Source organism: Syngnathus acus, chromosome 9 (genome assembly GCF_901709675.1).
Source record: "Syngnathus acus chromosome 9, fSynAcu1.2, whole genome shotgun sequence".
NCBI classification, from domain to species: domain Eukaryota; kingdom Metazoa; phylum Chordata; class Actinopteri; order Syngnathiformes; family Syngnathidae; genus Syngnathus; species Syngnathus acus.
In genome coordinates, this window is record NC_051094.1 from 7,579,283 (window position 1) to 7,607,106 (window position 27,824).

Below are 27,824 nucleotides of genomic sequence, written 5' to 3' on the forward strand. Positions count from 1 at the left end.
GTAGCATCATGAGTGTGTGAGTTCACCTGCATCATGAGTGTAAAAAGCATATCAGTGTGTGCAAAGTGCATGGAGGGGACCTTGACTGCGTATGCACTGTTTGTGACTACTACGCTCAGATATGTACAATGTGCAGTAACAAACTTGTCACAGTAAGAGAAAAAAAAAACTCACAAAAGTTGACATATGAGTAACATGTCATTTTTTCCCCCCAGTGTCCTTATTTGAGGTACATTACTTCATATCCTACAAGTCATCCAGCGGATGAGACGAGAAGTCAGAGGTGAAATACATTTTGCTTTATTGAACTCTACTGATCGACTGACACATACGAGACACATGATATGATGTAGCCAGGGTGGGCTCCAAATAAGGGCCTGTCAAGGACATAATTCAGGATGACCTTTTTCAAACAACTAAAACGCTCTCACAAACACGACTGACACAGGCCAACTGGCAACTGAACTTTTTGTCATTCACACATATGACTGACTAACTCACACGCAACAATACTGATCAATATCTCTGGCATACACGTGAAATGCTTATTTTAAATCTGATCTAATGGCCATTATATGTGGAGTACCTCAGGGGTCAATCCTTGGTCCCATTTTGCCCAGCCTGTATATGCTACCATTAGGTTTTTAGAACATCAGTGTTGGCTATCATTATTATGCAAATGACACACAGTTATACTGTCTCTATCAATGTACTCAGATCATAAAAGTTCAATTACGTTGTTGTGTCACTGTCCAAAACAAATTAATAACTGGATGAACCAAACTAAACCATAACAAAACTGATTGTTTTGGGGACTAAATAAAGGAAGATATTGAGAAGCCAAAGAAATTGGTGTGCTGAAATATTCAGATCTGACTTTCAGCAGTCATATCAATCACTAAAACAGCCTTTTTACCATCTGAAAATCACATCCAGATTGAAAGATCGCATGCTTCGAGCAGACCAGGGAAATTTATCCATGCTTTTATCTCTAGTAGATTTGATTACTGTAATGGTCTCCTGAATAGACTCCCTCAAAAGAGCATCAAACAGCTGCTCATTCAGAACGCTGCTGCTACAGTTTTGACCAGAACAAAGAAATTGCATCAAATTATCAAAGTCCTAAAGGCTTCCCAGTCCCTTACTTGCCAGCTTGGTTGGTTAGAACCACCTGTGGCTGAAACCAAACCGTGACAGGGTTTTTACTTCTTGGACCTGGATTTGACATCTCTTATGCATACATTAGAAATTCCACACTCTGAGTGAGTGAGTGAGAGAGAGAGCGAGAGAGAGAAAGAAAGGGCGAGAGATTTTAATCTTGAATTATGCAATCTTGAATTATGTCCCTGCTAGCCCCTCATAGTGTCATGTATGACTTCCATACAGAGGCGACAGATGTCTGCTTACACATTTAGTTACACATTTGGGCATGGATGGGGATGCCTGTGTATACGTACGTATGTGTGTGTGCGTTTGTGTGTATGAGACACAGAGAGACAGCTGAGATGTTGACCCGTTCTGACATTTAATAATATTTCGCTATGGGGGACGGAAAGTGAAAGGAGAGAAAATCCATCGAGCTCGGGAGACAACAGTGATGGAGGAAGGTTTATTGTGGACGAGTGGGGCATAAAAGGCCTGAAAGGAAAAATGAGAGAAGGAAATGAAGGTCTCAAAGGACTCAGATATAACAAACAGGCAGGGACTCGCCACACGTCTAAATATATCACACTGATAGATGTCCATGAGGAAGTGTTAATGACATCATGGCCAAATAGCCTCAAGCCGCTGATGTGCTATTCAAGGTAACGGTCAGTGACATGAAAAAGGCTTCACATTTTCAAATTTACATGAGGTGTTTTAATTAGCTTATGTAACTCTTTGGGGGACATCTTGAAAGCTGCTCGATGAAGACATTTTTTCACCCCTGATAAACTTCAAGGTAAAAAAAAAAACGCTCAGACTTTTTAAAAGAGTGCTTAATTAAAGTGAACTCAATTCAGAAGGACACCTGCAGATGTGAGTATTTATACCGTTACAGTTAAGCGATGGTGGACCTTCGGGAGAGACGCGACATGACCTCCGTCAATTGAACGATGTATAAAAATACATGGAAATGGTTAAGTAAACGCAAATAAATCTGTATTAACATTAAAACGCATGCACAAGCTGTCAAGAGCATGCCAACGCAACAAGTGTTACTATACTAAAACACAGCAAGGAAAAAAATAAATAAATAAAGTACACTGAAAATCAAGTTTTGGAAAAAGCTAATACAATATCATTTTTTAAATTTCATTGACCTAAAAAGGCCAGTTAATAAAGCTTATCAACTAAACATTTGAGCTAATATGAAGCAATAATGAAAAAGTGAATTGAAAAACATTATTACTGTTATTAGTCCAAGTTGACAAACCCAGGTTTTTAATTTGATCAAAAACAACAGGAAAAAAAAAATCATAATTAGACCTTCACTCTTGCTTCCTCTTTAAACAAATTTAAAGTGGTGCAAGGGGGAAAAGCCTCAAGGGCTGTCTGCAGAGTGAGGAAAAAAATGGAAGCTGAATGAATTGAAAACACGCACGCTCACACGCACACACATATTGCATTCTCCATGATGCACAGGCGCTTTCTTGCCGCCCCTCAGAGGTTTGTCACTGCTTCTTAATGCCAACCCATGAAAATAAAACCATTCTTCACATGGACATGACAACAATTCCACGAGCTCAAAGCTTCAAAATAATTGACGTCACCAACAGCATCAGTCATCGCAGTTCAACTTGAAAACTGTGCTCACCTTTCGAATGCCCTCCTTGGACTCCTCCACGTTGGTGTCGGCTCCTCCTGTGCGGTTGATCATCCGCCACATTTGCGAGTACATGGGGTCTCTCTCAAAGGGGTTCATCGCCTTGGAGCGTACCTGCTCGTACACGGCAGAATCCAGCACTGTGCCGTAGGGAAGCTCCGTCTGCTTGGACAAGTCCTGGAGGGACCTGGCAGGGGAAGAAGTCACACGCATTTTAGTAGACAACTAAATAATCTTGAAATATTATGATGAAGAGCAGTATTTAGTTACGCTCACCTCCAAAAAATTAGGAATGGCAATGTCAATGTTTTTGTTGTACATATACTTAAGCTAATAAGTATACAAAAATGACAATAATCAGCACAAACAAAGGAAATGTGAGTACAACACACAATAACTTGTACGTTTAAGAGTTTCTCTACACTATCTAGTGATGGAGTGTCTTCTGTTGAATTTTTATTTTCAAAAGATGTCTCGCAACATGAAAATGTTTTATCAGTCAAGGTGAAATACACCACAAAAAGTTATTATTATTATTATTATTATTATGTTTCAGTTGAGGTGCACTTCACGCTGTGGGCATATTTAGCGGTGGGTAAGATTGATGGTGGCTGTGTATGTGCAATTACAAGGCTGCTTGCTTACAAAGATGCTGTTGTGTTTCCAGAAGGTCCTGACTTTTGTGGTTTCCCTGTGGCCCTCTTCCTCCCTGACCTGCCTGAACAAATGGCTATCAACGTTTTAATGTGCATTGCTGCTAACATGACTGGGAGGGTTCATCGTTGACCTTGATATATTGTGCCCTCGCATAAGTCCTTTGGGAGTACATATTATGCTTGAGATTCTTCCCTCTATTGCTTCCTTGTGCATGCTTACTAGTCACTATATTATACCGTAAAAGTAATTAGAGGAAAATTAACAAAATTCTGCTCCTAAATATAAATTAGATATTGAATGACATACATGGTGTGACACTTGTTAAAAACGTAATAAAAGACAGTGTTGATCATATCTATGAAACATTTTTGCAACAAAAAAATGAGAAATTCAATTATGTGAACAGCTCTCAGTGTGTCAAGTCTTAAATGTAATTTATTTTTGCGATTATTTAATAACGAGATTTCATCTGAGCCTGACTCTGCTAAATCTACGTATTTTCTTTGTGACTTTCTGCCTCAATTAAAAATTCTTTCATCCCCATTGTTGTCTCTATGGCTCAACATCGGGCACTTTTCTCGTTTTCTTTTAGCCACCGCCCCTTACTGTTTTCCTAAAGAATCTGCAGTGAAATTGAGGGAAAACATCCAACCGTGAAATTGACCAGAGATGCTCCCGAATGCTCACTTCTTATTTCATTTCCACCATGAAACAAAAAGCATTAATAGTTAAATGACATCTTCTTGGTCCAGCTACCTTTTCCTTAGACATGAAGAGGAACACAACTGCCTCTTCCAGTCCTGTCTATCATTTTTCCTTAAATAGTCACCTCGGGCGTTTATTCAAGAGGTCATTTTTACACATCAGCATATAAGAATGTTGATTGGTTGATGAAGTGTTACAAACACTGGCGGAGCTAGGATTTCTTTCTTGGGGGGGCCATGGGGCAAAGGGTATCTCAGGGTGTCCACAAAACAACATTTTTTATTGTTTATCGTTCGTCATTGTAACGTCATGTCGGGTTAAGCAGCATGAAACTCATCGGCAAAGGTTATTTTTGGAACCAAGTTTACTTCTTTGGACCACTTTGATGCATGACTTAATTCTTCTTTATTCCGGCACCCACCTTTGCAGGCTGCAGGGCCATGTAAGATAGGATTTATGCCTCTAATGACCCCGGAAGAGTAAACACATTATAGATAATGCATGAAAATTTATGGAAATCCTTAATTTGCCCAACAGAAACCAGCTGAGAGGCACTTGTTAATGACAGTACATTTTCAGGGAGGCAAGACAAAATGAGCAGTAGTCTGAACGTAGGAAATGAAAATACATGGAAAAAGCAAACATCCGGATAGACGGACGGACACAAATCAAGAGCGAAATAATGAATGTTATTTATTCCGACGACGTGCCAAGGTAGAAAGGCACCGGCGGGCGGAGGAGATGTTTCGGAATGCTGATTAGTCCAATGAGAGATAGTGATGAATGCTTCCGAGTGGCACCAGGAAACAAGTTTGGGCAAAACACACAAGATAGATAAACACAAGGCAGAGAGAGAGAGAGAGAGAGAGAGAGAGAGAGAGAGAGAGCGAGAGAGAGTGAGAGAGAGTTTCTTCTTGTATTTCAATCTTTGTAACCCGTCATGTTACCTTCATGTGGAGGACATTTTGGCATGTCCATAGTGTGTGTGCTTGAATATGCTTACAAATCTCTAACAAAGGTACATGTTTCTCAATTTTCTCCAATTTTCTTGTTTGTTTATCTGAGACATTTTTCAACCCTCAAACAAACAAACACACACACACACACACACACACACACACAACTACAAACAGATTGACATACACACTGACATCCAAACTTGGAAAAAAGAACAGGAAATTACAATCCTGTGTCAGGGTGAATGGGGAGGTGGGCTCAAAAACAGTACAAGGATAGGGGGATGGATAACATGTCGTCTCATATGTAAATGTCATAAAAGATTCATAAACACACACTGTTGTTCGACACTCACTGTATGGAGTTCTCGATGCGCGTGATGGTGAGGAACGCGGCTAAATTGGCCGTATATGAGGAAATGACAATGAGAGCGAACATCCACCAAAAGCCCATCATCATCCTTGTGGCCAGGGTGGTGTAGGGGACCTCTCCACCTAGAAATACACAAACATTGAGAGTTGAAACGGTTGCGCAAACAAATCCAAATGACAAAGCAAAGGAAAAGACACTCATGTAAAATTCTGTGAATTAGAAAAGCAGTTTAAATAAAGTTTTAATCTAAACTTGAGATCTATTTGCTTTTGGAAAACACATCTATTTTACAATGTAGACATTATGGGTGCAAATCTGGGCTTGTGTTACCATGTGCGAAATTCAAATGTTCCTTTACGGCAAGTCCCACTTGACAAAAACATGCTGCTTCACGGACGACTCAATATGAGTGGTCTTAAACCCGTGGAACAGGGGCCAATTGCGGCCTGCAGAATGTTTTTTTACAGCCTCCGACGTCACATAAACGTTTACTTTTAGTCTGGCCTCCACCATGTTTGCTCGCTCTTTTTTAAAGTAATTTAACGGCTACCATAGCCCAGAATATCCAATCACCCGGTCTTAGTCAGATCTTTTTCAAAATTTGCCGTGAAGACAAAGTTTGACGAGAACAGACAATTTCATTGCAGTGCTCAAGAACTCAGATGTCATTAGTTCTTGAGAAATGGAGCTCATTTGTACTGGTAGCAATGGCACACTAATAAATAGCCTGAGAACCCCCCTCGCCCCCCAGCTCCCAAAAGCAGCTTCTCAATAATACATGTGACACCCACCCACATAATCCCATGTCCTCTTTATCTTTCCCCCCTCTGCCGTATTGTTGCTTTATTCCCCGTCTTCCCGTTGGCCCTCTAAGGCCCGAGCATCTCTGCTTCTCTCACATTGATTCAATTCCAATTTGTTATCGGCCTTCTTCACGGTATCTCCCTCTCCGCCAGTGCATTTGTTGCTGACATCACATTTTTAGTGCGAGCTTGAGGGCGCCGCGATATTCGCTACTTTACAGCCACTTCACAAACTCCATCTGCATGCTTTTATGTTGCCACCGTATGGCATCAGATATTACAACTGCTGTACATATCGGAAGATGCATCTCGCCCGCTTTCCACCTGGAGAATTTATATATATCATGCCCACATCAATAAATAGTAATGGTTGCTGTTCGTTAATCGCTTTGATTTATGTCTCGCTGTAGAATGGGCGAGCCTTTTATCTATCTACTGTATCTTGACGTCTATTTTCTTTTTGCTTAGCAGGTTCAGGGTTGTATCCAATTGAGTTTTTTTATTTTTTTATTTTTAGACATTTGCTTGACCGTGAACTCCAATTCTGAACTCCAATTCATAAAAAACTTATCCTATACTGTGTGTATGTTATGGACTAAACATGCTTTTTTTTGTTTGTTATTTATGGCCCTAATAACCAGGAAATGCATGGATTTTTTTTTTTATTGTGAATTCCAGTCCCGTCATCAAAAGGCCAATGAACTGAACGTGTAAAGAGAATTTCCCCTTGAGGATTTGCAGCACACAGTAAATAAATAAATACACGTCTTCTACAATTGTTACCTCAGGTCTTATAGATTGAAATGAGCAAATTATGTTTTTTTGATTAAGCTCCAGCATGGAGTATTTATGAGAAAAGATGATATGAAAGGCCAGTGGGAAAAGGAATATTTTGAAATGTATGCAAAGCCATGACTGCTACTCCTCAGACTTCAACAGCTTCGATAACATGACCTTTGTGACTTATTCCAGCTGCAGAGGATACTTTAGTATTGTGACTTTTCATACTAGAAATAGAAATAGTCACAAAGTAGCCATGGAATTAAAGCAGAGAACAGCCATTGTGTTAAGATAAAGAACACTTTTCATGTTGATTTTCAGGCTACATGAACAAATTCTATAAAATATGTAATACAGTCAGGGATGTCTGCATCCGCAGATCGAAAAAAATTGAACGTGCGCTAAGCTACTCTTAGAGCACCATGCAATATTAAAAAGCATACGCTAGTTGCTTTGTCCTCGATTCAGAGTAAGAGCAACAACTGCATTCTTTGGATTGAGCTATTTTGTATTGTGCAAGATTTAATTGTAATCTGAATGAGAGAGGTGACAGGAAAACATTGAGTTCAATTTTGCATTCAAGTGAATTTGTGAGTTTGGTCAATGGGGTATTCTTTAGCGGAAAATGACTTTTCAGAATTTTCAATGTGATTGCATTACAAACTATTTTAGTTTTTTTGTTCTCATTTTGTGTATTTTTTTTGTCTTTAAATAGGTCTACAATGTATTTAAACTTTGGAGGTGGTATTATTTTATTGATATTATTATTATTTGGAATTATATTGAGAAAATAATCTTCCAACCTATACAAAAATAACTAATGTATAAAAGGTTTACATAGACTATGTAAATAGCTTTAATCTATTAGAGTTGTGGCTGTGCAGAAGCCGCATCTTATTTGCTGCATAGAAATGTGTCAACATGCATTTTAATTCAAATGTTCGACGACTGCAGGAAATGTGATTGTATGGATTCTGGTAAATAAGAAATCGTATGACTCAGTATGATCTGAAAATGAAAGGTTCTATATCGATTGAGCTCAAAACACATAACAGCATAAAAATGATAGAATGCCATCATGAAGAATTCTGTAGTATTTCCATGCAACCTCACACAATACCATCAATTAACATTCAAGTCCTGATTTTAAATACAATGTATTTGTCCTTTTTATTTATCTCCCTTTTGTAGAGTCAGTGACAACAGATAAGTCATGCATGGCCGCTCAGTCAACAGCGCTTTAGTATAAAACATGTGATGTATCATTTTGTCGGCCATCTATCATGACGGCTTGGGCAGCTCGGCAACATTACAAATGGTGAAAAATTCTGTCATGAATTTTACCTTGTAGGAAGAATACAGGCAACATACAAATAAGGTTGAAGATGCACAAACCCTTAAGTTATGCAAACGTGAGCCTAGAAAGTCTGAAATTAAATAATGAATATTTTTTTGTTTGTGAAAAAGTTGCTCAGTATTATTATTATTATTATTGCGCCATCCTGGCCCACTGTTACATAACAGTGTGGCTAATTACGATTACTCTTACTGTTTCGTCTCATGACATGATTAGCCTGGTTGGGTGAAGATTACCAGCTACTTTCAAACACTGTTTGAAAGCTTGTGCGAGAGGGACACAGTCCTTGGCATGGTGGAAGCAGAAACTGATTTGCTGGAGTCCTTACAGAAAATTGAAGCGTGCAAAGTATGTTCATAAGGAAATGCAAGTAGACCTCCAATGGCAGATGTAAAGTTGGTCAGGGCGATCATAGCTCACGGCGAGGAACACTGTCTACAAATACAGCCCTTCATTGTTGTTTTTGGGTTTTTTTTATCAATGGAAACGAATACAATGTTTGGAGTTTTCTATCATCAGTATCACAACATGTCTTTCCAGGTATTTATTGTGAAATGTTTACAATAATCTTAACAGGAAAATGTGATATATGTCACTGTCATCTACTGCCAGGTATTTGTAATTTTTTTTCAAAATCTTTGTGCACTGCGTGTGGGTTCTATTATTAAAACATACAAGAGCATAATTTATGCAATATGTTATCAGCCTCCCTGCGTTCCCTTTGCAATATCACCCACACGGAGGACACATCAAAACGTCCTGGCAAGCCTCCTCCATCAAAAGCGCTGTAATCTTTTCAATTTTTTAATCTAGCCTCACAACGCCCAAAAAAGTTACGCCATTTCTCTGCAGTTATTCTTGGCTGAGAGATGACGAGAGTGCTTCATTAGGCCTTCTTCGAAGAGTTGGAAGTTGTTCGGCTGATGCCGCTCCCTGTTGGGAGTCACAGCAATCCGGCTACAGAATGACGCAACTTTACAGTTCAGCCCATTTTACAAAGCATATATGTCTAAAATTGCACGGGAATGTCAGCATTTGAACCGCCTCTAGGCATGACATTGATAGGCATCAAAGTGTTTTTTTTTTCTTTGAGTAATTTACTTTTTCTTTGGCCTTTGATATATATAAAGATGGCAAAAATCAGTGCAATGCCAATGTCGTTATACCCGATTTTTTTAAATTGATTTTATGTTTCACAGATAATTTAGTTGTCAATGCAATGGCAATGTCTCCTTTGTCAAAGTTAATGCTGCCCTTATTGGTTACACCATTAACAGCACTTTTTTTTTTAATCAAAGAATGTCAGAATTTAACTTGAGATTGCCTTTTGAATTAATAAAGGGTTTATAATAGCAAGTTTGAGCCCGGAATGTTTGATTCATAGCTCAATTGTTCACAAAAAATAGCATCAAAATAAAATTGACACTTATACAATTGACACTGACACGACTGTATTAATGATAAACGCCAACATCAAAATGTCTCAGTACTTGCCAATGTCGCAAGAGCATTTAACACTTTGCAGCAAATACTGAGCGCATAAACGGCTTGATTATAATCCCATGCACTGTCTTGATGACATAACCCAGCTGGTGAGAAGCAAGTTTTCCAGAGTAATTGGAACTCAGATTGTTCTCCCAGTATGGATATCAAAGTGCCTCGACGGTAATGATGAGCAAAAAGTGACACAGACTATTGATTTGTCTACACAAATTCGGTAGCCTCCAGCTCACGAGAAACCGAGCAAACCATAAACAAACACGTCTGCGCTCTGTTAATCATTTGTTTGGACTGAAATAAACACAAGAGACAGGGATGACAAATTAGTCGAGAGGTGTTGTGTCTCCCTGCTGCAAATATTATTCCACAAAAGCCAATTCATCTGCCTCAAACCCGACCACCCAACGCTCCTCCCCTTGTTGACATGGTGCCGGTAAAAAAGGGAGCTCTAGATGAGAACTGCTTTGAAGTACTCGGGCACATTCAGGATTTTTTTTTTTTTTGCATGCGTCTCTCCACTGCTTTAGATTACTTGTCCCGTTTGATGACTTGCAGGAATCTTTGACTACCCCCCACATCCCGCTAACCATTTACTTGACAGAACTTGGGGATGACGTAAGGCTGGGTTAAGCTGGGGAAAGGTGTGACAATGGGAGAAAATGTGGAAAGCAGCCCTCCTCAATCTTTTTATTGTGCTTGAGAACCTTTTTATGCCTCCACCCGTAAGCCTTGGAAGCTTTTTGGGGTTGCAGAAACACCCAGTTTATCTCTCCACCCAGCACATGCTCTGATTTAATGCGACGGGTAAAAAGTTATTAAGCATATATTCAAATGGTAACCTAACGTTGACTCAAGCCCATTTAAATGCCAAGTGAGGGGTGAAGTGTTGCAACATCCACATTTCTCCCAATGAAAGCTTGCACCACCAACACTTTTTCTGCTGCCCACCTCAATTTTAAGGATTTTTTATCCCTGATAAGAATAAAAATGTGCTTCACACGGTGTTAACAGTGTAACTATAATGCATTACTCATATTTTTGTAATATAGTTACAGTTACTAAGTCCAGTAAAGCGTTACAATTCCAAATGTCATCAGCGATGCTGGGTTACTAAAAATCATTATTCAGTAAGTAAAAGAAATAGTAGTAGTAATAATGATCTTTTTAATTGAATTTATTATTTAAGGTCGTGACAATTAAAAGGTTATTTAAATTGAATGTAACAAATAACTTAGTTTCAAAATAGCCTTTATAATTATCAAAAAAAAGGTAATCAAAAACATATATTTTTGTACAATTTATAAACATTTAAAGCTGGCATTGCAGAAATATTTAAATTTTTGAATTAAACTTTGAATTACAATAATGTTTGTGAAAAGCTGCTTAGTACAAACTAGACAGCTGCTTCCATTCTAATCAGAGGAATTTATATACTGCACTTGGTGCACTTCCTCTATAAAATATTCCTGTTCTTGCAAGATTAAAACCCTTGGAATTTATGACAAAAATATAGTGTACTATTGCCACCAAATGGACATTTCACATGCACACAATTGAAGTAGTCCCACAGAGTAGGGCCCAGCAGGGGAGCTGTTCCATCATTTTAGATAATGGAGAAAACGTTTAAAACTGAGCAGAGAACAGAGCATCCATTTCAGTGGGAGTGAAGAAAAAAGCAGAATACATTTGATCATGTGGTGAGGAAAACTAAATCATTGAATATTGTACTGATACAAACCAAATTATATTAGCCAAGGACGCAGATGTTATCCTTAAAAAAAAAAAATGGGGCCAATATGTCAGTCGGGCACCTGCTCTCTCCGCCAACATTTTTGGAGAGGTAATGCACTGGAAAAGGCACAAACTTGAATGCACTGAGAATGTCTTTGCTCGGTCATGCACAAACACGAACAAATCAGGCCAGTGTGGGCCACTTGACTTAGGAGTGTCCCAACTCAGAAGTTTATTTAAAGAGAGAAAGCCATTTTTAACATGTTAATTTGGTGGATATTTTGTAAAAAAGAAAAAAAAAATCTAAAAACCATGAGGACTTACCAATACAGTATACTAGAGAGAGAGAAAAAATATATATATACCAGATTGTGACATAGAAGGGCCAACGCCAGCAATAGGCACACTAAAAAACTAATCAGGTATTCGAACAAAAGACCATTTCTATTGTAATATGTTATTTTGAGGTTTAGTTAAATTCCCTCTGCTCAATTCATGAGCTGAGTGCAAGATGCATAATCTCCTGACTTCATCTTTGCCGAGTCAACATGATCAGAAGCGCAGTATGTCGTAATAGGAATGTGACTTTCAAATGGAGAAGGGGAGGGTAGGAATTAAAATTGCACACATTGACCCCTGGGTGTTGAAATGGGGGCCCTGCAGTCTTTAATCGGAGCTGGCTCGGTTTCATAAGAAAGCGGGGGAAAATGAAATGATTGAATATAATGTATTCCCTGAGATACACTCCCGTGTGTACGTGTGCGTGTGTGTAGCCATACATTAAACTCTACCTCTATCCACTCACGTGCTGTTTGGATGCTGCGATGAGACATTTATGGGGCAGGGATGATGCTTTATGAGGTTTCCATCCAGTCAATGATGTATAAAAATATAATACAGTACTGCCATATAAAAAAATAAAGTATTCTCTTATTATGGCCCATTTTATTCTTATTGTGAAGTATATGTTGAAAATAACAAAAAATATATAATCAAAACATAAATAATAATTATTTTTTCCACCAAAATAGTATTTTTATATTATAAATCTTCATCTATGGCAGTAGGTTTCATTTACATATTTAGTATTATTTCATAAAGTAGCTACTGTGGATATTTATTCATATTGTTTTAAAGACTTACAGAAGGCATACTTTTTTTTCTAAAACTCCTGTATCGGATCTGTTGGATTCTATTCACTTCAGCTCGTTGGACAAAACGACCCATGGTGACATTGGAAGCATTATATTTTCTTCTTGCCAGCTTTCTCAGCACTTCAGCCTGACTCTTCACACTTGAACGCAACACAAATGTGACAAAGTCAGCAGAAATTCTTCCCTTTATTTACAGGCTCCTCTACAGCATATGGATCAATACAATCTGTGTATAATATAAGAGGAACAAGAGCCAACACACACACTCAAGGTTATATGTGTGTGCGTATTTTTGTGTGTGTCCCCCTTCATGGTGAATGGGACATTTTTGTGTGTAGCCAAGCATTTTGTTTCCTAGAGGGCAAAAGTTGGGCCTCGCCGACGAGGAAGAAAATAGTCTATTAGACTTTGTGGCCGAGTTCAAACACCACGGCGCTTGTTTTCAATTATACGCTTTCTCCCGGCCATGCCGTTGGATCCCAAAGAGCCCATCTTGAGCAGAATTGATTTGCAGCAAAAACATGGCAAACTTTTCCAACTGGGAAGCCGTACGAGAGCCAATGGTAAAACTGCCCAGTGGAAACAAATTGGCGTTCTGAAGCAATGTATGGCACAGTGGTGACTACCAAGCTCAAATTCTGAATCAGCATGACTCTTCTCCATTCATCCAGGTGTCAGTATTTTCCACCCCTTCAATTTCTAAGGTAATAGCAGCCTGAAGTTCAAAATGTTAATTTGCCGAACGCATGAAAATGTAAGGTTGTCACAACAGCTCTGAAGCCGTTCTTAATTGGCGGATGGCGTTCGACCCAGCATCTGTCACCTGGGAGCCGCCGCAATCACTGCATATATTTTAATCCCCTTGCTTCCAATAAGCAGACGTTTTTTCACGACGTATTGTGTCTCCAAGGTCAGCCTTCTCAGCCGAGTGCAGCCAGAACAAACAACGCTTAATTGCTTCCTGATTGACTTTGTGCATCCGCCAATTTATTTTGCACAATATAATCATTGATGTTTTCGTTGTTTGGGCAAACTTAGAACTTTTATTTGGAAAGACTTTGGAAAATAATGGAAATTGGGTATTGGGGGTTAGATGGGTATTTTCACTTTGATTTCCTTCGAAGTAAGACATATTAGGGAGAGCTGACTTTTAATAGCTTGTATCCCAATGTTGGGTCTCTGGCGTAGGAATGTTTTGTAGTTCCGGAATTGTCCACTATGGTTTACTGGCGCTGTGGTACAATCAACAGAGACTTGTAATGCATTTCCGGATTGTGCCTCTGTTTTCATGGATATACGGTAAACACGAAAGTAGACAAGTTTTAAATCATGAAAAAATATTTTAGGTATCTTTTAAGAAACATGACATTGGTATTCTCAGCTATGCCCAACTATTTCAGCAGCGGGTGAGTTGTACCACAGGATATTTTCTTTCGATGATGTAGACATGAGTTTTAATTGAATATATGCCAAGAAGTTGGGAAAAGAATATTGAGCTGTAATCAAACGGAAATAGCAAAATCCTGTTTTTTAGCATCCATTTAAGTTCTTGTTTAAATTCCACATTCCTTCTTGTTTTTTCCCCCTTTTTCTTACTCTCTAGAGACTAAAAGTTTTTTTTCTCAGTGTCTAATTAAATGTGACACAATGCAATTACAGACTCAGACTTATGAAAAGGGAAACCTGGCTCGCTTTCCAGCTAACAGGCGCCGTAATTGCTTTCTCTACCTTTTTAAACGACTTTCCATAATCGATGGCGTCGTGAACTTGTACTCATAACTCACATAAGCTTCTGCTTTTAACTGAAACTAGGCGGTGAAGTCATGTGGCGAGGATAACGTTGTGCAGCAATCAAAGTTTGTGATCAAGGTGAAACGAAGGCACCAGGAGAAATTACAAACCAGGGAATACCATGAGTAAATACCAAATGTCATAATTACTACCAGATACTTTGACGATATGTCATAACTATATATCAGTATAAGATACCAAATACTTTTACCACAAAACAGGTTAGAATTGTTCGCATAGCTGACTTTCATGTAAAGGCCCTCTGAATTCAGGTGTGAGCCATCCAGTTTTACCGAAGTCGAATTCCTTGTTTGGCACGCTCAAACATGGCGAATAAAAACTCTTGAATTAAAAAAAAATTGAGAGTAAACAATATGTACTCATCTCAAAGGTCTTCTCTGCTTCTCTGCTTCCTTCATGTGTGGTGATATCGTCAAATCTACCAGCAGGCCCTTGCATCTTAAACAGCACGAGCGAGCATTCAAGATGGAGACAGCAAGCGTATTAACAGCAAGTGATGATCAACACATCCATTACGCCCTGACGCTTGCAACGCAAGCACGCTGGTTAATGGCCAATGTGCAGAAATTAATACAGCACAAACGCAACTGAACGGCCCTTTGCAGCATGTTATTCATTGTTTGCTAACTGCTTGTGATTATGTTCATTATTGTTAAGCCATCATTTTGTTTTGAGCAGCAACAGGCTTCTGTCTGCACCCTCCCTGCTACACAGCAACAATTGCCTAATACACTCACCGAGCATCATTATCAGATAAACAACATTACTAAATACCGTTGCCGGAAATCAAAATGACGTTACCAGATGCCAAATAACAATACAAAATGGCAGTAAATACATGACGAGACACGACATACCAAATAATCATTACCAGTTACAAAATATCTCATGAGTCAAGGTCCAACTGCTCCACGACAAGACAGTAATGATCATTACCGGATACTAATGACCACGTCTGAGTCTGACTCACCATCCGCAAATTTCAAGAGAACCAAGTCGAGTGTCGCTAAATTTAGACATTCTTACAGTATGTATTGAATGTCCATACCGAGTTCGCATTCACACACACTGACAAAGACATGCAAATGTAATTCGACTTATGACAGGAGTGAATGGAGGAAGTGATGATCCGTGAGAACCCAGAGAAAGGAAAATGAGAAAGCCAAGCGTCGAGAAAAGAACAGAAGAGAGTTGAGTGTATTAGAGCTGCTGTGAGACTTCCTCTTCTTGGCTGGATGGATAGAGATATGAAAAATAAGGGGGAGGCACAGTGGGAGGGGGTGGCGGCAATGGCATTACTTCTACTTCTGCAAAACAGCAATCCTCAGTTGGGATAATGGATTTGAGAAAGTTTGGGACAGTGGAAGAAGAAATTAAGAGAGAAAGAGGCAGTGATGATAATGCTGGCCTCTCAGCAGTGCAGTGCAGTGCAGCACAGCGGCGGTGGAGGTAATGATGGAAGGGATGCGAATGCTTTTCGCACACTGAGGGGTTGAGATGGAGGACCGTTACGCTACCGTTCGGGAGGAAACTGAAATAGCATAACTCTTCATTCAAAAGCGCAATTAATAAGGCCATACGGGGATTTATCAACCTATCATTTAACTTCTGCTAAAATGATTTACCTAGTACATGAATCTTTCACATAAATTTGTCCTGTTTGTTATTTTGTATGGCGATTGTTGAACAGCTCAAATGCACATTGCCGCTACCTAGAGGATTGGAGTGGAATTTCACATGTACATGGTCTTACCTCCCACAGGTCAGGATACTAACTTGCGGGTGTGTCACGACTAAGTGAAACAAAAGAGAGCGCCTGGGAAATATTTATGCGAGGCTTATTCGACGCGACACACGAGTTTTGTTTGTGACTCTTCCACTTTAGCTCAAGATGAACAGTTTGAGTCGGGACAACGGCAAGGCGGAAGTGAGCGATAGCGCACACTGGGAGACAGGGAGGTATCCAAACATGACAGAAGATTAAAAGAACATGCAAAAGACCATGTCTGCTTTTCCATTCCTTCCTACCTTGTTTCTTTTTTTTCTTTCTGTCTGGGATTAATGCAGTTTACGTAAAAGAGCCTCCCGCTATACAATAAGTGCTTCTTATATATAAAAAAACAAAAAGTCCAGTTCTTGGAGTTATACAAAAAGTAAAGCAATTTGCAACATGACAACATTTTTCGAAAGCTTATTGTTTAATTTATTGACTGATGGATGACGGACCTGTTATTAAAGTGTGGCACACAGTTCTGGTGCCCGGATAAGACATGGTTGAGGTTTGGAAATGATATTCTAGCCGACTGCATGGTGGCATTGTGATAGGTGGCTTCAAACGTTACGTTCAGAGGTTGGCCCACAATCTTACCAACAAAAATTAATCGAGTGTCTCAGTCCAGATTTTGCAGTGACTGTGAAGCAGCTGAACCATGAGGCATTACAATGCTGCAGCTCACTGAGGATGACAGAAGTAAAGAGAAAAAAAAAAAACAGAAGGAGTACCTGCTGCTTGGCCCCAAATGACTTAAGGCAATGGGATTTTTTTCTTTGGTCTTTTTATGAAGTCTATTATGTTTCCATGATAATGTTGAGTCAATCATGATTCAGATGTTTGAATAACGCCACTTTTTGCTGACCTATTACTGACAGTGGGACCTACAGATATTATGGATTTAAAAAAGCACTTCCTGCTTTATTTTGGGTGTATCATTCCAGAGCCTTATCTTTACTCCATGTCACAAACTTGAGTTATTCAAATGTATGATCAAAACAGTATAGTCTTGATTACATCACCACGAGTCAGACAGCCACATTTAAGTGTCCATGTTTGTGTCTATGCAGTGGAACCCCTAAAGTTGACTTTTTTATTTGGAAGGCACCAGAAATACAGTAGTAAAGTCATAACTACAGTAAATATTGTTATGAAAAATACTCCAAGATTATAAATGTAACCATCAAGTGAAGAATTGTAAACATGCTGGTAACTAAATGACTTCTTGCAATATGGAGGTTGGCCAGCATCCCATTAAGGATTGTGTCCAAACTTAAAGGTCCCGCTGTGCTTACAGTATTTGCAAGTGAAGTAATCACTTTCGTTTCCTGTCACGTCTAGCCTCCTTCTCTCAAACGCCTTTGGGTGAGTGTGTTTTTTCTGCATTCTGGAGTCCTTGCGTGCCACCCCCTCCCTCTCATCGCCCCCCTCCCAAGCTCTCGCTCTAGTCACTGCCTCTGGTGGCTCATTTCAAAATCCAAACGCTGGTGTGGAAGACTGCAAATGAGCACATTTCCCCTTCCCTGCAGGGTCTTGTTCTGGCCAGCTTGTGCACAGTGGCCAGTCAATACTCTGCTAATGTTATCTGTTTGCTTCCTATCGTGGGACCTGGTGGTCCTGGCCTTCACCCCAACGCTCGAAAAAAAACCTAACATGCATGTTTTTGGAATGTGGGAGGCAGACGTGCGAACCATGTGTCACCGTGCTGCCATCATCATACATAAAACATACAATTCATGCATTTTTAGGTTTAGAAATGCCATAGTGTTCCACCCATCCATTCTCCAACGTGGAGTTAGAGAAAATTTGAATCCTTAACAAAGAGGAGTAAGGAATCCAAATAAAATATGACACATGCGGATAATAAAGTGAGTGGAGAAAAGAACACGATGACAGATAAAAGAAATATGCGAGAGGGAAATTTCAAGGAACCAAAGGAACAAAAACAACAGGAGACCGAAGATATGAAAAGAAAAAAGTATGTCATCTCTTAGTATGCACCTTGTTCTCACGCTCAGTCAGCGTAAATAAGCCCAAAGCAAAACATTGGGGTGTTTGACTTCACTCTGATCATCCACGTTCCCAAAGGCTTAGATTCCAGGATGATGTACAAATGTTATTAGAAAGGTGTTGTTAGGAAGCTGGAGTGTAAATAACCTGTTTGTGTTTCCAGTGACTTTTTGATTGGTCTGTTGGGCGGTTGAGAATGCGGTCTACGTCCAACGGACCCAGTGTTCAATTCCGCAGTCGAAACACACTAAGTCCTCTAAAAAGAGTATTTAAATTTTTTTTGCCAGCCAATTTCAGAACTGGATGAAATGAAATAGTAAAAGTGAATGATGTTTAAGGAAAAAGTACCCTTCAGTACAACGAGAGTTCAGCATTGAACTTTATGGTCCAAAAGCGGATTAAAATACAGAACCTGAACAAATATAGGGGGACTAAAGATAAGGCATTGTCTTATCACCTTTGGTAACACCCTTTGGATATCAAATTGCTATCTACAAACTCCTCTTCAAATGCCAGGCTATGGGAAAAAAAATGAGACTAAGAGCAATGATTTCAAAATGTTTTCCGATATTAATGTGACCTGTAGCATAACTTGTACAACTTAATAAAAAAAAGGTGATAAGTAACACATCGTTTAATCAGAGATTTAAGACATGCCGCTTTTTTTTTTTAAAGATCGGATTCTAAATATGGACAATAATAAGTCTGAAGTACCTATTGTGTGATTTACAAAGTACACGGTATTTTGTTGTCTTTGCTTTCCAGGTGACTATTTACAGCGAGCACAACTTGACCCTGCAGCGAGATGAGTGTTCACGCTTGGCGAAATTGTAAGCGAGATATTTCTGGCCCACCAAATCAGTGACGAATCACCTGTGACCACTCCTCCCTCTCACGCACAAATGCACACAAACACACGCATGCACACCTACACACAAAAACACACACACACACACACACACACACACACACACACACACACACACACACACACACACACACACACACACACACACACACACACACACACACACACACACACACACACACACACACACACAACAGCGTTTTCATGCACAACAGCTCAACAACAAGCTGCTCAAAATGAGATCCTTCCTCACTTGTTTTCCTCACTAATGACACCATGACTAAAATGTTAATTACCCCTAAAAAGAGAAATGATTGCCAAAAATCAAACAGCAATTAGCGTGGATCATCATTAGCACCATTAGCTGCTACAGTAAGATGGAGGATTATTGAGCGAAGGGCGGCATGCTCATCAAGGCCTCATTCAGCAGGTTTTTTGTAGGGAAAAAGAAAACTTGGGGGGAAAAAATATGACAACAAATCCACAGAATTTAGCGGAAAGATACACTGAATGCAACAGTCGCTACGAGGCGTGCTTAAAAAAAACAATGGAATACGACGAGAGCTTTTGCTACATATTTCTCACGGCGCTTTGTTTTGCTGGTAAGTAATTTGTGGATTGAATACTTAAAAGTTCCAACATGTCTTGACTTTTTGTATGGCCCCATGCGATCCACCGTGGGAATCAAACTCAATCATGGCAAATCTTATTTTCACTCGCTCTCTGCTCTTCTCAAGGTTACGACTCTTCATATCAAATCCTTCCCCCTGATAACTGCACCTGAGCACCTACTGGTGGATCGTGGGGAATCTTAGGAGAGAGAACTCGGAGGTCGTTATCCTGCAAGCCAATCCTGTTGGGACAAATATTTCTTAACTTGTGTTTTCCTATTATTGAGTGCAGATGGTGAGTTGAAATCCATTGTTTGGATCCACGCAATGAAAATAACATAAAAACTAGTAGTGTGAGTATTTCTTGTTTCACTACCACCTGCATGTATTGTATGTATAATATAATTAATGTTTAGTTTTTTAGTTTTACTAAATAAAAACAACCTCTCTCTTTGCACTGACATATTTTGTGTTTTTAATTGTGTTAAATAAACGCATTATAAAGGATCATATAAAGACTGCAATTCTCGCAGATGGAGGAAGGATGGCCTTTTAGAACTTGAATATCTGTAGGTGTGTGTGCGTGTGTGTTCGTGCGTGTGTGTGTGTGTTAAAAATGCAAAAACCATCAGAAAATACATGTGAAAATCTTGGATATCAATGTGGATCTGAAAAACACATCAAAATCACCAATGCGATTTTAGGAACAATTTTGACACAAATCTCACCCCGGTTTTAATTTTCCTGAATGTTGAAGCCTCATTTTACTCAGCATAAAAAACTTTTTTAAAAATTAATTCAAATTTTTCAGTTTTTTTTTGTGGCGTGTTAACTTTATAAGATATATTATCTTCAGTTCAGAGAGACTTTAATTAAATATCTTCACACAGTGATTCCCATTTTTAGACAATGGGAAGGGGAACATTCTATACTTTACATGTCGGCTTAAGAGAACGTACCTTGCTGTACAAAGGAGCCGTACACGAACCACATGGAGTTATAGAGCGTTGTGGAGGACACGGACCCCATGGGAAGTCGAGGTGGGTTGAGCCAGTTGAGCAAGTAGACCAGAATGCCTATCAGCAGCACAGTGCCCGCGATGCACGCCCACAGCGACAAGTCGAAGGGCGCCAGGCAGGCGAACATGTCCACCGTGCGCTCAGCTTTGAGTAGCAGCACGCCCACCGAGTAATCCATGTAGCGCGTGGTGAAGTCCACAGCGCTCTCGCGCTCTGGCGTGATAGTCAGGGCGGAGAGTCCGACGTCGGCTCGCTGGGGGTCAAGAAGAAGGACATGAGGGGTCATGTAAAGTGGGGTACACACACCGGTAATATGTTTGAGGAATTTGTCACGTTTTGAAAATCGGTTTAGAAAAAGAAAAAAAAAATCACAAGAATGAGTGTAATCAATTGCTATTGTAGCACTCTGCCAAAAAGCAGCTTTGGCCACACTTCAATTTGTTGGCCTTTTTTTGGTGCAGGTGCCTAAAATAAAATATCAATTTGCCTGTAAGCGGGACAATTTGCACTTGAAACATCCATGAGTCAGTGAGTGCAATTAAAATGTGCTTTAACAAAAAAATAGACCTAATTAAAATGTTTCCAGTCCCTGGAGTTATGCTAGCAGCTGTTGACATCTGCTTGCATCTTTTGTCGTGTATTTATACTGTGATCTTCCAACATCAAGTTGTACCTTCCTAATGCGAACCTAGATGAAATTGAGCACCCTCTAGTGGCTGATAGCTAAAAAAATACAGGTAGTAAATACGCATATTCACAGCTCCTTTAACGGTCCACATTCTATAGACATCCCAATGATGGTGTTTCGATTATTTCATTAGGTGTAGCAACAATCATGATATGACTCTTATAGAAAAACAAGTATCAGTCCTAAAATAGACACCTCCTAGTGACCAAGTTATTATCTCCCATTAAAAATGCTATTTTTACCACACAAACACCTGTTGGGCCATTAGAACTGTTACTAACCAAATCAGCAGCACCTAATGCTGCATGTGAACTGTTGTGTAAATAATTAATGTGGAATCTTTGCAACATATTGGAAATGTGTTCCATGAGCGGAATGCATCCTTTTGCGGTTCTTTTCATTTCTATTCATCCGATTATGTGGCTTTGAAATGCTGCTTTATTTATTAACAGTTTCTCACGTGTGTGCAGGTAGATAATATTTGTTTCACCTTAAAAACAAGTTCACCCATGAGTCCATTCCACTGGCCGTCGGGCTGCAAGCTGCCGTATTTGTGGTCTGGTGCGATGTAAATCTCATACTTGAAACCCAAATAGTTGGAGAGAGCTTCAAGGACATCGATGGAGAAACCCTGGTATTTCTTGGGTTTGCCGAGAACGTTTTCCGACACCATCACAAATGGCTCCTCCTGGAAAGTCAATAAACAATGATGGAGTGAGTTGGACAAACAGAACTGAGTATTTGTGCTGGTTTTGGTCCGGAAAAAAAATGGTATTGGATATCCCTACTGCATTATATTTAGAATAAAATCCTTTTCAATTCTGACGAGAGGTTCTTAAAGCCACCTACGTTTATTCAATAGTCGCTCCATGAATTGACGTTTAAAAGAGGAACGTCTATCCAACCTGAATACTGTAGCTTTGCAAACGTTCCAAATATATAATCATCCAACAAAGGACCCCCCCCCCCAACCCAGTGTGTACGGTATTTTCAAAGGTGCTTGTGACAGACGCAGCCCCCACTGCTCATCAATATGTGTGTGTGGCATCTAAAGGGCAGCTGCCTGTTGACGTTAAAGACATCCAGCAAACATTTGACATTCAAGGCAATTAAAAAAAGCAGTGCTCAGGGCATGAAAACATGCAACCTCTTTTAAGCATCAAAGCAGAATAAAAAAGAAAACGGAAAAAAAACCCACTTCATTTTATGGGGGAATTTTCACTCTACAGCCTGCTCATGCAAACCTCACTATTGATGAGTGAAATGTTTTGGACCAATACGTCTGCTAGATTTATGGAAGCACATTTGAGCACCCCCCCACACACACACAGACGATGCGATTAACTTGGTGGTTTCTAATCCTTGCTAGCTGTGGCCGTTCAATAAGCTATTAGGCAGTGAGTGGACACGCATGCCAAGACCCTTTTGGGCTGAACACATCCATCAGTCCAGGCAGGAAACCCCACTAAAACACACACACACAGACACACAAAGAGACACACACACGCACGCACGTGCACCAGTATGGTAATGACAGGTTTCCTCGGATTTCATCCACATGCATTTTCTGTAAAGCAGCAAAATCAAACAAAAGCATATTTTCAAATTCTAAGTTGCACCCCACTGAAGAATTCAAAATGGCCACTATAGCAGCTATATTAAAAAAAGTAAAATCCCCCAAAAAATAACCATAGTGATAGCGAAAGTTAAAAGGTTACAAATAAATTGGTTAAAATAAAGTTACAGGAATGAAACAAAACCACGAGAAAACTTGGAAATATACCGTAATTTTCGGACTATAAGTCGCACCGGAGTATAAGTCGCACCAGCCATAAAATGCCCAAAATAGTGAAAAAACCCCATATATATGTATATAAATCGCTCCTGAGTATAAGTCGCCCCCCACCCAAACTATGAAAAAAAAACGCGACTTATAGTCCGAAAATTACGGTAATCATAAAGTGAAAAATGATGTAGTTGTGGCGATACGAAAATAAGGTTATGTTCAGTTCTTTCCAAAGGAGTCAAAAAAATACTACAAAGCTATAAACCCTCATAAGATGTTAGTTTTTGTGTTGCCTTTATAGTTTTGTTTATGGCCTGATCTATGTTGTTTTATCTGACTTTCAGTGATATTTACAAGGAACACTATACTGATTTCCTTTTTATTCACTGTGGATTTTTTACTTTTCTTTTGTACTTTGCCTTTTATAGTGGAGAAACAACTCCAGGTTTCTAATTGGCTCAAAAGGAATGCTATCGCGCCACTTGCAGCTTTTGCATAATTTGACAGACTATTAAAAATAGTGAATGGCCTTTCTTTTGGCAGCCATTTAATCATCTTTTTTTTTTTCTCAATATCATCTTCATTCAGGTTGTGGCTGGTCTGGATCTTAATCCAGTTGAGTGTGAGCTGGATTGGTTACCGACCAATCGCAAGCAATCACACAGACAACCATTCACACTTAAATCACCACCTAAGGGCAATTTGAATCTTTAAAATGAAAATTCATGTAAATTTAAAACTCATGTTTTTGGAACGTGGGAGGAAGTCGGAGTAAATGGGGGAGGGCATGAAACTTTATACACGGAGGCTGGAGCCAAGTTTCACACTCAGAGCCTCATAACTGTGATGCAAGCGTGCTAACCACGAGCCCGCTGTACCCTGAACCACTTTTTTAAAATACCCACCGACATGTTCAGCTTACATGTACAGCTTGACTTGTGCAACTTGTAACAAACCGAGCAAAACACGAGAGCACTTGATGACTCCCCCCAAGTGTAAATGTCAGAGTAGACTTTTAGTTGAGCTCATTATCCTGTGAAAAGTGCATTTGAGGTGAGAAGTTTGCGGCTGAATACAGTTTGTTGCAACAAGGAAAAAAAAAAAAGGGACCTCAATCTCTTCAAACAAAATGTCAAGTGGAAAAAAAGGCCAGCTACTGGGTTTAATCAATAATGTCAGATTTTAAGACTTGCTAAAAGTTTTCAGCGGCCAAGGCTCATTTAATCATCTTTAAAAAAGTTGGGTTTGGTTGGCCTGACTTTCAGCTGCCGGCCTCAATCGATGCTAAGTCGATGCTTTCCACGCTAAACATCTCTAAGCCTAAAAATTTCAGTGCGAGTCGGTTCCTTTTTTTGAGGCTTCAATGCCTTGTCTGTTATTCGGCGCTCTCATGCTTTTCCCCCCTGCCACTCACCAGCTGCAAGATACCAGTTGGTGCTTTTCCACGCTGCCACATCGCCGTCTTTCCCTAAACATATGCCAGAGATACCGCGTTTCCTCTCCGCCCGTCTAGCCAAGCATCACATCCATCAAGGCGACAATTCTCCTTATTTGTCGAGCGTGAAAAATGTTATCGTATCCGTCTGCATGCGGCAAGCGGGCAGGGAAGCAACCCCCCGTCCCCACCCAACACTTCTTTTCCACTTCCTGTCTTCTTTTAGCACACATTAATTCTTGCGGCAGTCGCATCTCTTACGTTTTGAACATGAGAAATCGCAAAAGGCCATATGCCGGAGTCCGTTTCAAAATGGCAGCTGGGCAGACAACAAGGAACACCACACAGTAAACCTCAGCTATAGTCAGAGCATTGAAATAGCTCAAACGTGAGTAATCAATGAAACTACAACGTGAGCCCCCTACTAATAGCCGCAGTTAGTGACTGAGAGAAAATGTAGTTGAAGCCCCTCGAAAAGGATTTGTAATTCTTCTTGAATACTAACATGCTAGCCTAAATAAAAGAATTGTGACCTAACACCACATGTGGGTAAACAAATATCCGCACTAGTAGGTGACACAACGGTTATCAAAGTTATTAAAGGAGAAGTCAATCCTGTGTGACGTTTGCATGTTCTCCTTCTACTTGTGTGGTTCATTGAAGATTCTAAATGGTCCATATATGGAACAAATCAAGCTTGGATAGGTTCTTCAGATCACACAAATGACCTTATAGGGACAATTTTAAAAAAAATGGAGGGCTAGAATACGCTTAAAAATAGTTATTAACCACGGTCCAAAAAAAGATCGATCACAGAGCAACTCATACTTTTGGGTAACGTTTTCTCAGAACGGTGTGGTGTCATCATTTGACACCGGGATGTTCTCTATGGGCGGCTTTGAAAAGTATAAAAGATATCAAGTTCTCAAGGAAAGGCAGACAACATGGAAATATAATCCCTTTGGCCAAGGCTGTCACTTCGGTGCAGCCGTAAAAGCCAAAAAATAGCGAGCGAGGTGAGTCACCGAGGGAATTTATGGGCTGTCTGTACCGTTCAGGCTCTTGTCAAGAAGAAACATTTTAATGTGGACCGATGCACTTAAAAGCCTCTGATACTATTGCGGCGGCAAAATATCAATTTTAGACTCATTTGTGAGGGGGCGGCTTCCACTAATGAGCACCATGAACACACAATTGCGGCTATGACAACGTCCCCCGGGTATCCACCATTTAATAATCAATATGGTGCTCTGCTAATCAATGGGATTGATAGTTATTTGCTCTAATACGTATGATCTCATACCACAATTAAATGGTCGATAACTAATTCAACGCACATGGAATGACTACATCCGTTCATGGGGTACCCTTGAGAGCGATGGTCTGTACAGACATGCATAGTAAACGACATGGGAGTACCGGATGGCTCAAGGCAACATGAAACAATCTGTTCCATAGGTCCCTTTAGAGGCATTTTCATCCTGTGCAGTCAAATGAAAAAAAGCATGAAAGTAAAATGGGGGGAGCGCGAATGTTCTGAACTCCATGTTTCCCTGCCGGTGTTGTACAGACACAGGAAGTAGTCCATGGTGTTCTCTGACAAACATGGCAGGTGCAGTCCCTCCCTCCCTCCCTCCCTCCCTCCCTCCCTCCCTCCCTCCCTCCATCCTCTACCTGCACTTACTCTAAAAAAACATTAAGCCACCTTGTAATCACAGACACTTGGATGGTGAACAACCACATGCTGCATCACCACGTCTGAAGACAAAGACGCAATTATCTGATCGAATGTAGCAGTATGTTCTGGTAAATTTCCATTCAACTTAATGACTAGTTAATTGAGTCTTCTGCCCATCCTTAGTCCAGCACATAAAGACCGTGACAACACTAATGAGAGCATTGTAGGTCTTTCCATCCTTTAAAAGGATCATGAGAGTCTAACTGGGGGAAAGAAAAGAAAAAAGGAAAGCAGAAGAAAGGGTTTGCCACAAAGATGTTGAGCATCATCGCTTTCTTCCCGCCGTCTCTGACTTCAAAGATGGCATATGAAGAATTTACAGCAGTGAAGCAAGTTAAAAGCAATTGCGGGATCTTCTCAAATGGCGGCGGTGGTTGCTCCAGGGGAGACAGGCTAAGAATTGGAGTGACTACCATCAGCTTGACACCCTTATTTGTGTTTTTCCCTTCACAGAACCTCTTACAGAAGACATATTATTCGATTTTCCATAGTTCCAAGCAGTTCCCAGGTGTTGAAATGAAATACCTCATGTTTATTTCAAAATATCTCAAGCCCTATTCAGAGCAGCCCTTCCGTGGCCCTTACCAAGACAGTGACGACTCTCAGCACCACTCCCCGCATATTGTTCTCCAATTTCCTGTCGGTCAGCGTGCCATTCAGACCATGAAGAGGATCCCACGTGGCCAGCTGTAGTGAACAAAACAAGATGAGTTGAGCATTTACTTGACTTGAATTCAATGTATTTCGATGAGAAATTGCTAACATCGAGCAGGAGAGGGAAGTGAAACCCAAAACAATAAAACACATATCCACCCCTTTAATATTTTATCTTCCTTTGTCCTACTTTCTTTTATGATCTACTTTTGCACATACGAGCGCATCAAATTGTTTTCCTTTTAAACACAAAGCTAACAGATCTATCCCGGGTTGAGTGTGTACCTGTGATTTTGATTTATTGACTTAAAAATGCTCCCCAAGCACATTTTCTTTATTTGCGTACCTACCGCCTACACTTTCAATAAAATATAGCTTTTGGCATCAAAGATCAAACTAGCTCGGTTTCCCTGTCGAGAGGAAACTCAGTAGGAAATGATCTGATGCTGTGAAACTCCTCACAAAAAGTGAAATAAAATAAATCAATAGGGATATGCAAAGTCCGACTCTGCTTTACAGGGGGGCCAGAAAGAAATGTGATGTGTGAGTGAAGTTGCAGTGAAAACTGTGAATTTTGAGGGCCTACCTATGGGTTGTTTATTGCACTATC

General features: G+C 39.9%; 1 protein-coding gene across 5 annotated transcripts in view; it reads right to left on the bottom strand.

The window, feature by feature from the left end:
- grid2 (glutamate receptor, ionotropic, delta 2) overlaps positions 1 to 27,824 on the bottom strand; it is a 261,431-nt gene that overhangs the window by 37,856 nt on the left and 195,751 nt on the right. For all 5 annotated transcript variants that reach the window (XR_005098888.1, XM_037259602.1, XM_037259603.1 and 2 more), the window contains 5 exons: positions 27,146 to 27,247; positions 22,092 to 22,289; positions 20,854 to 21,166; positions 5,481 to 5,619; positions 2,798 to 2,993 (listed from right to left, as the gene is read on the bottom strand). Coding sequence is in view for 4 of the 5 variants with exons in the window: in XM_037259602.1 (XP_037115497.1) it covers positions 2,798 to 2,993; positions 5,481 to 5,619; positions 20,854 to 21,166; positions 22,092 to 22,289; positions 27,146 to 27,247 (948 nt within the window). In the remaining variant the exon portion in view is untranslated. The remainder of the gene's footprint in view (positions 1 to 2,797; positions 2,994 to 5,480; positions 5,620 to 20,853; positions 21,167 to 22,091; positions 22,290 to 27,145; positions 27,248 to 27,824) is intronic.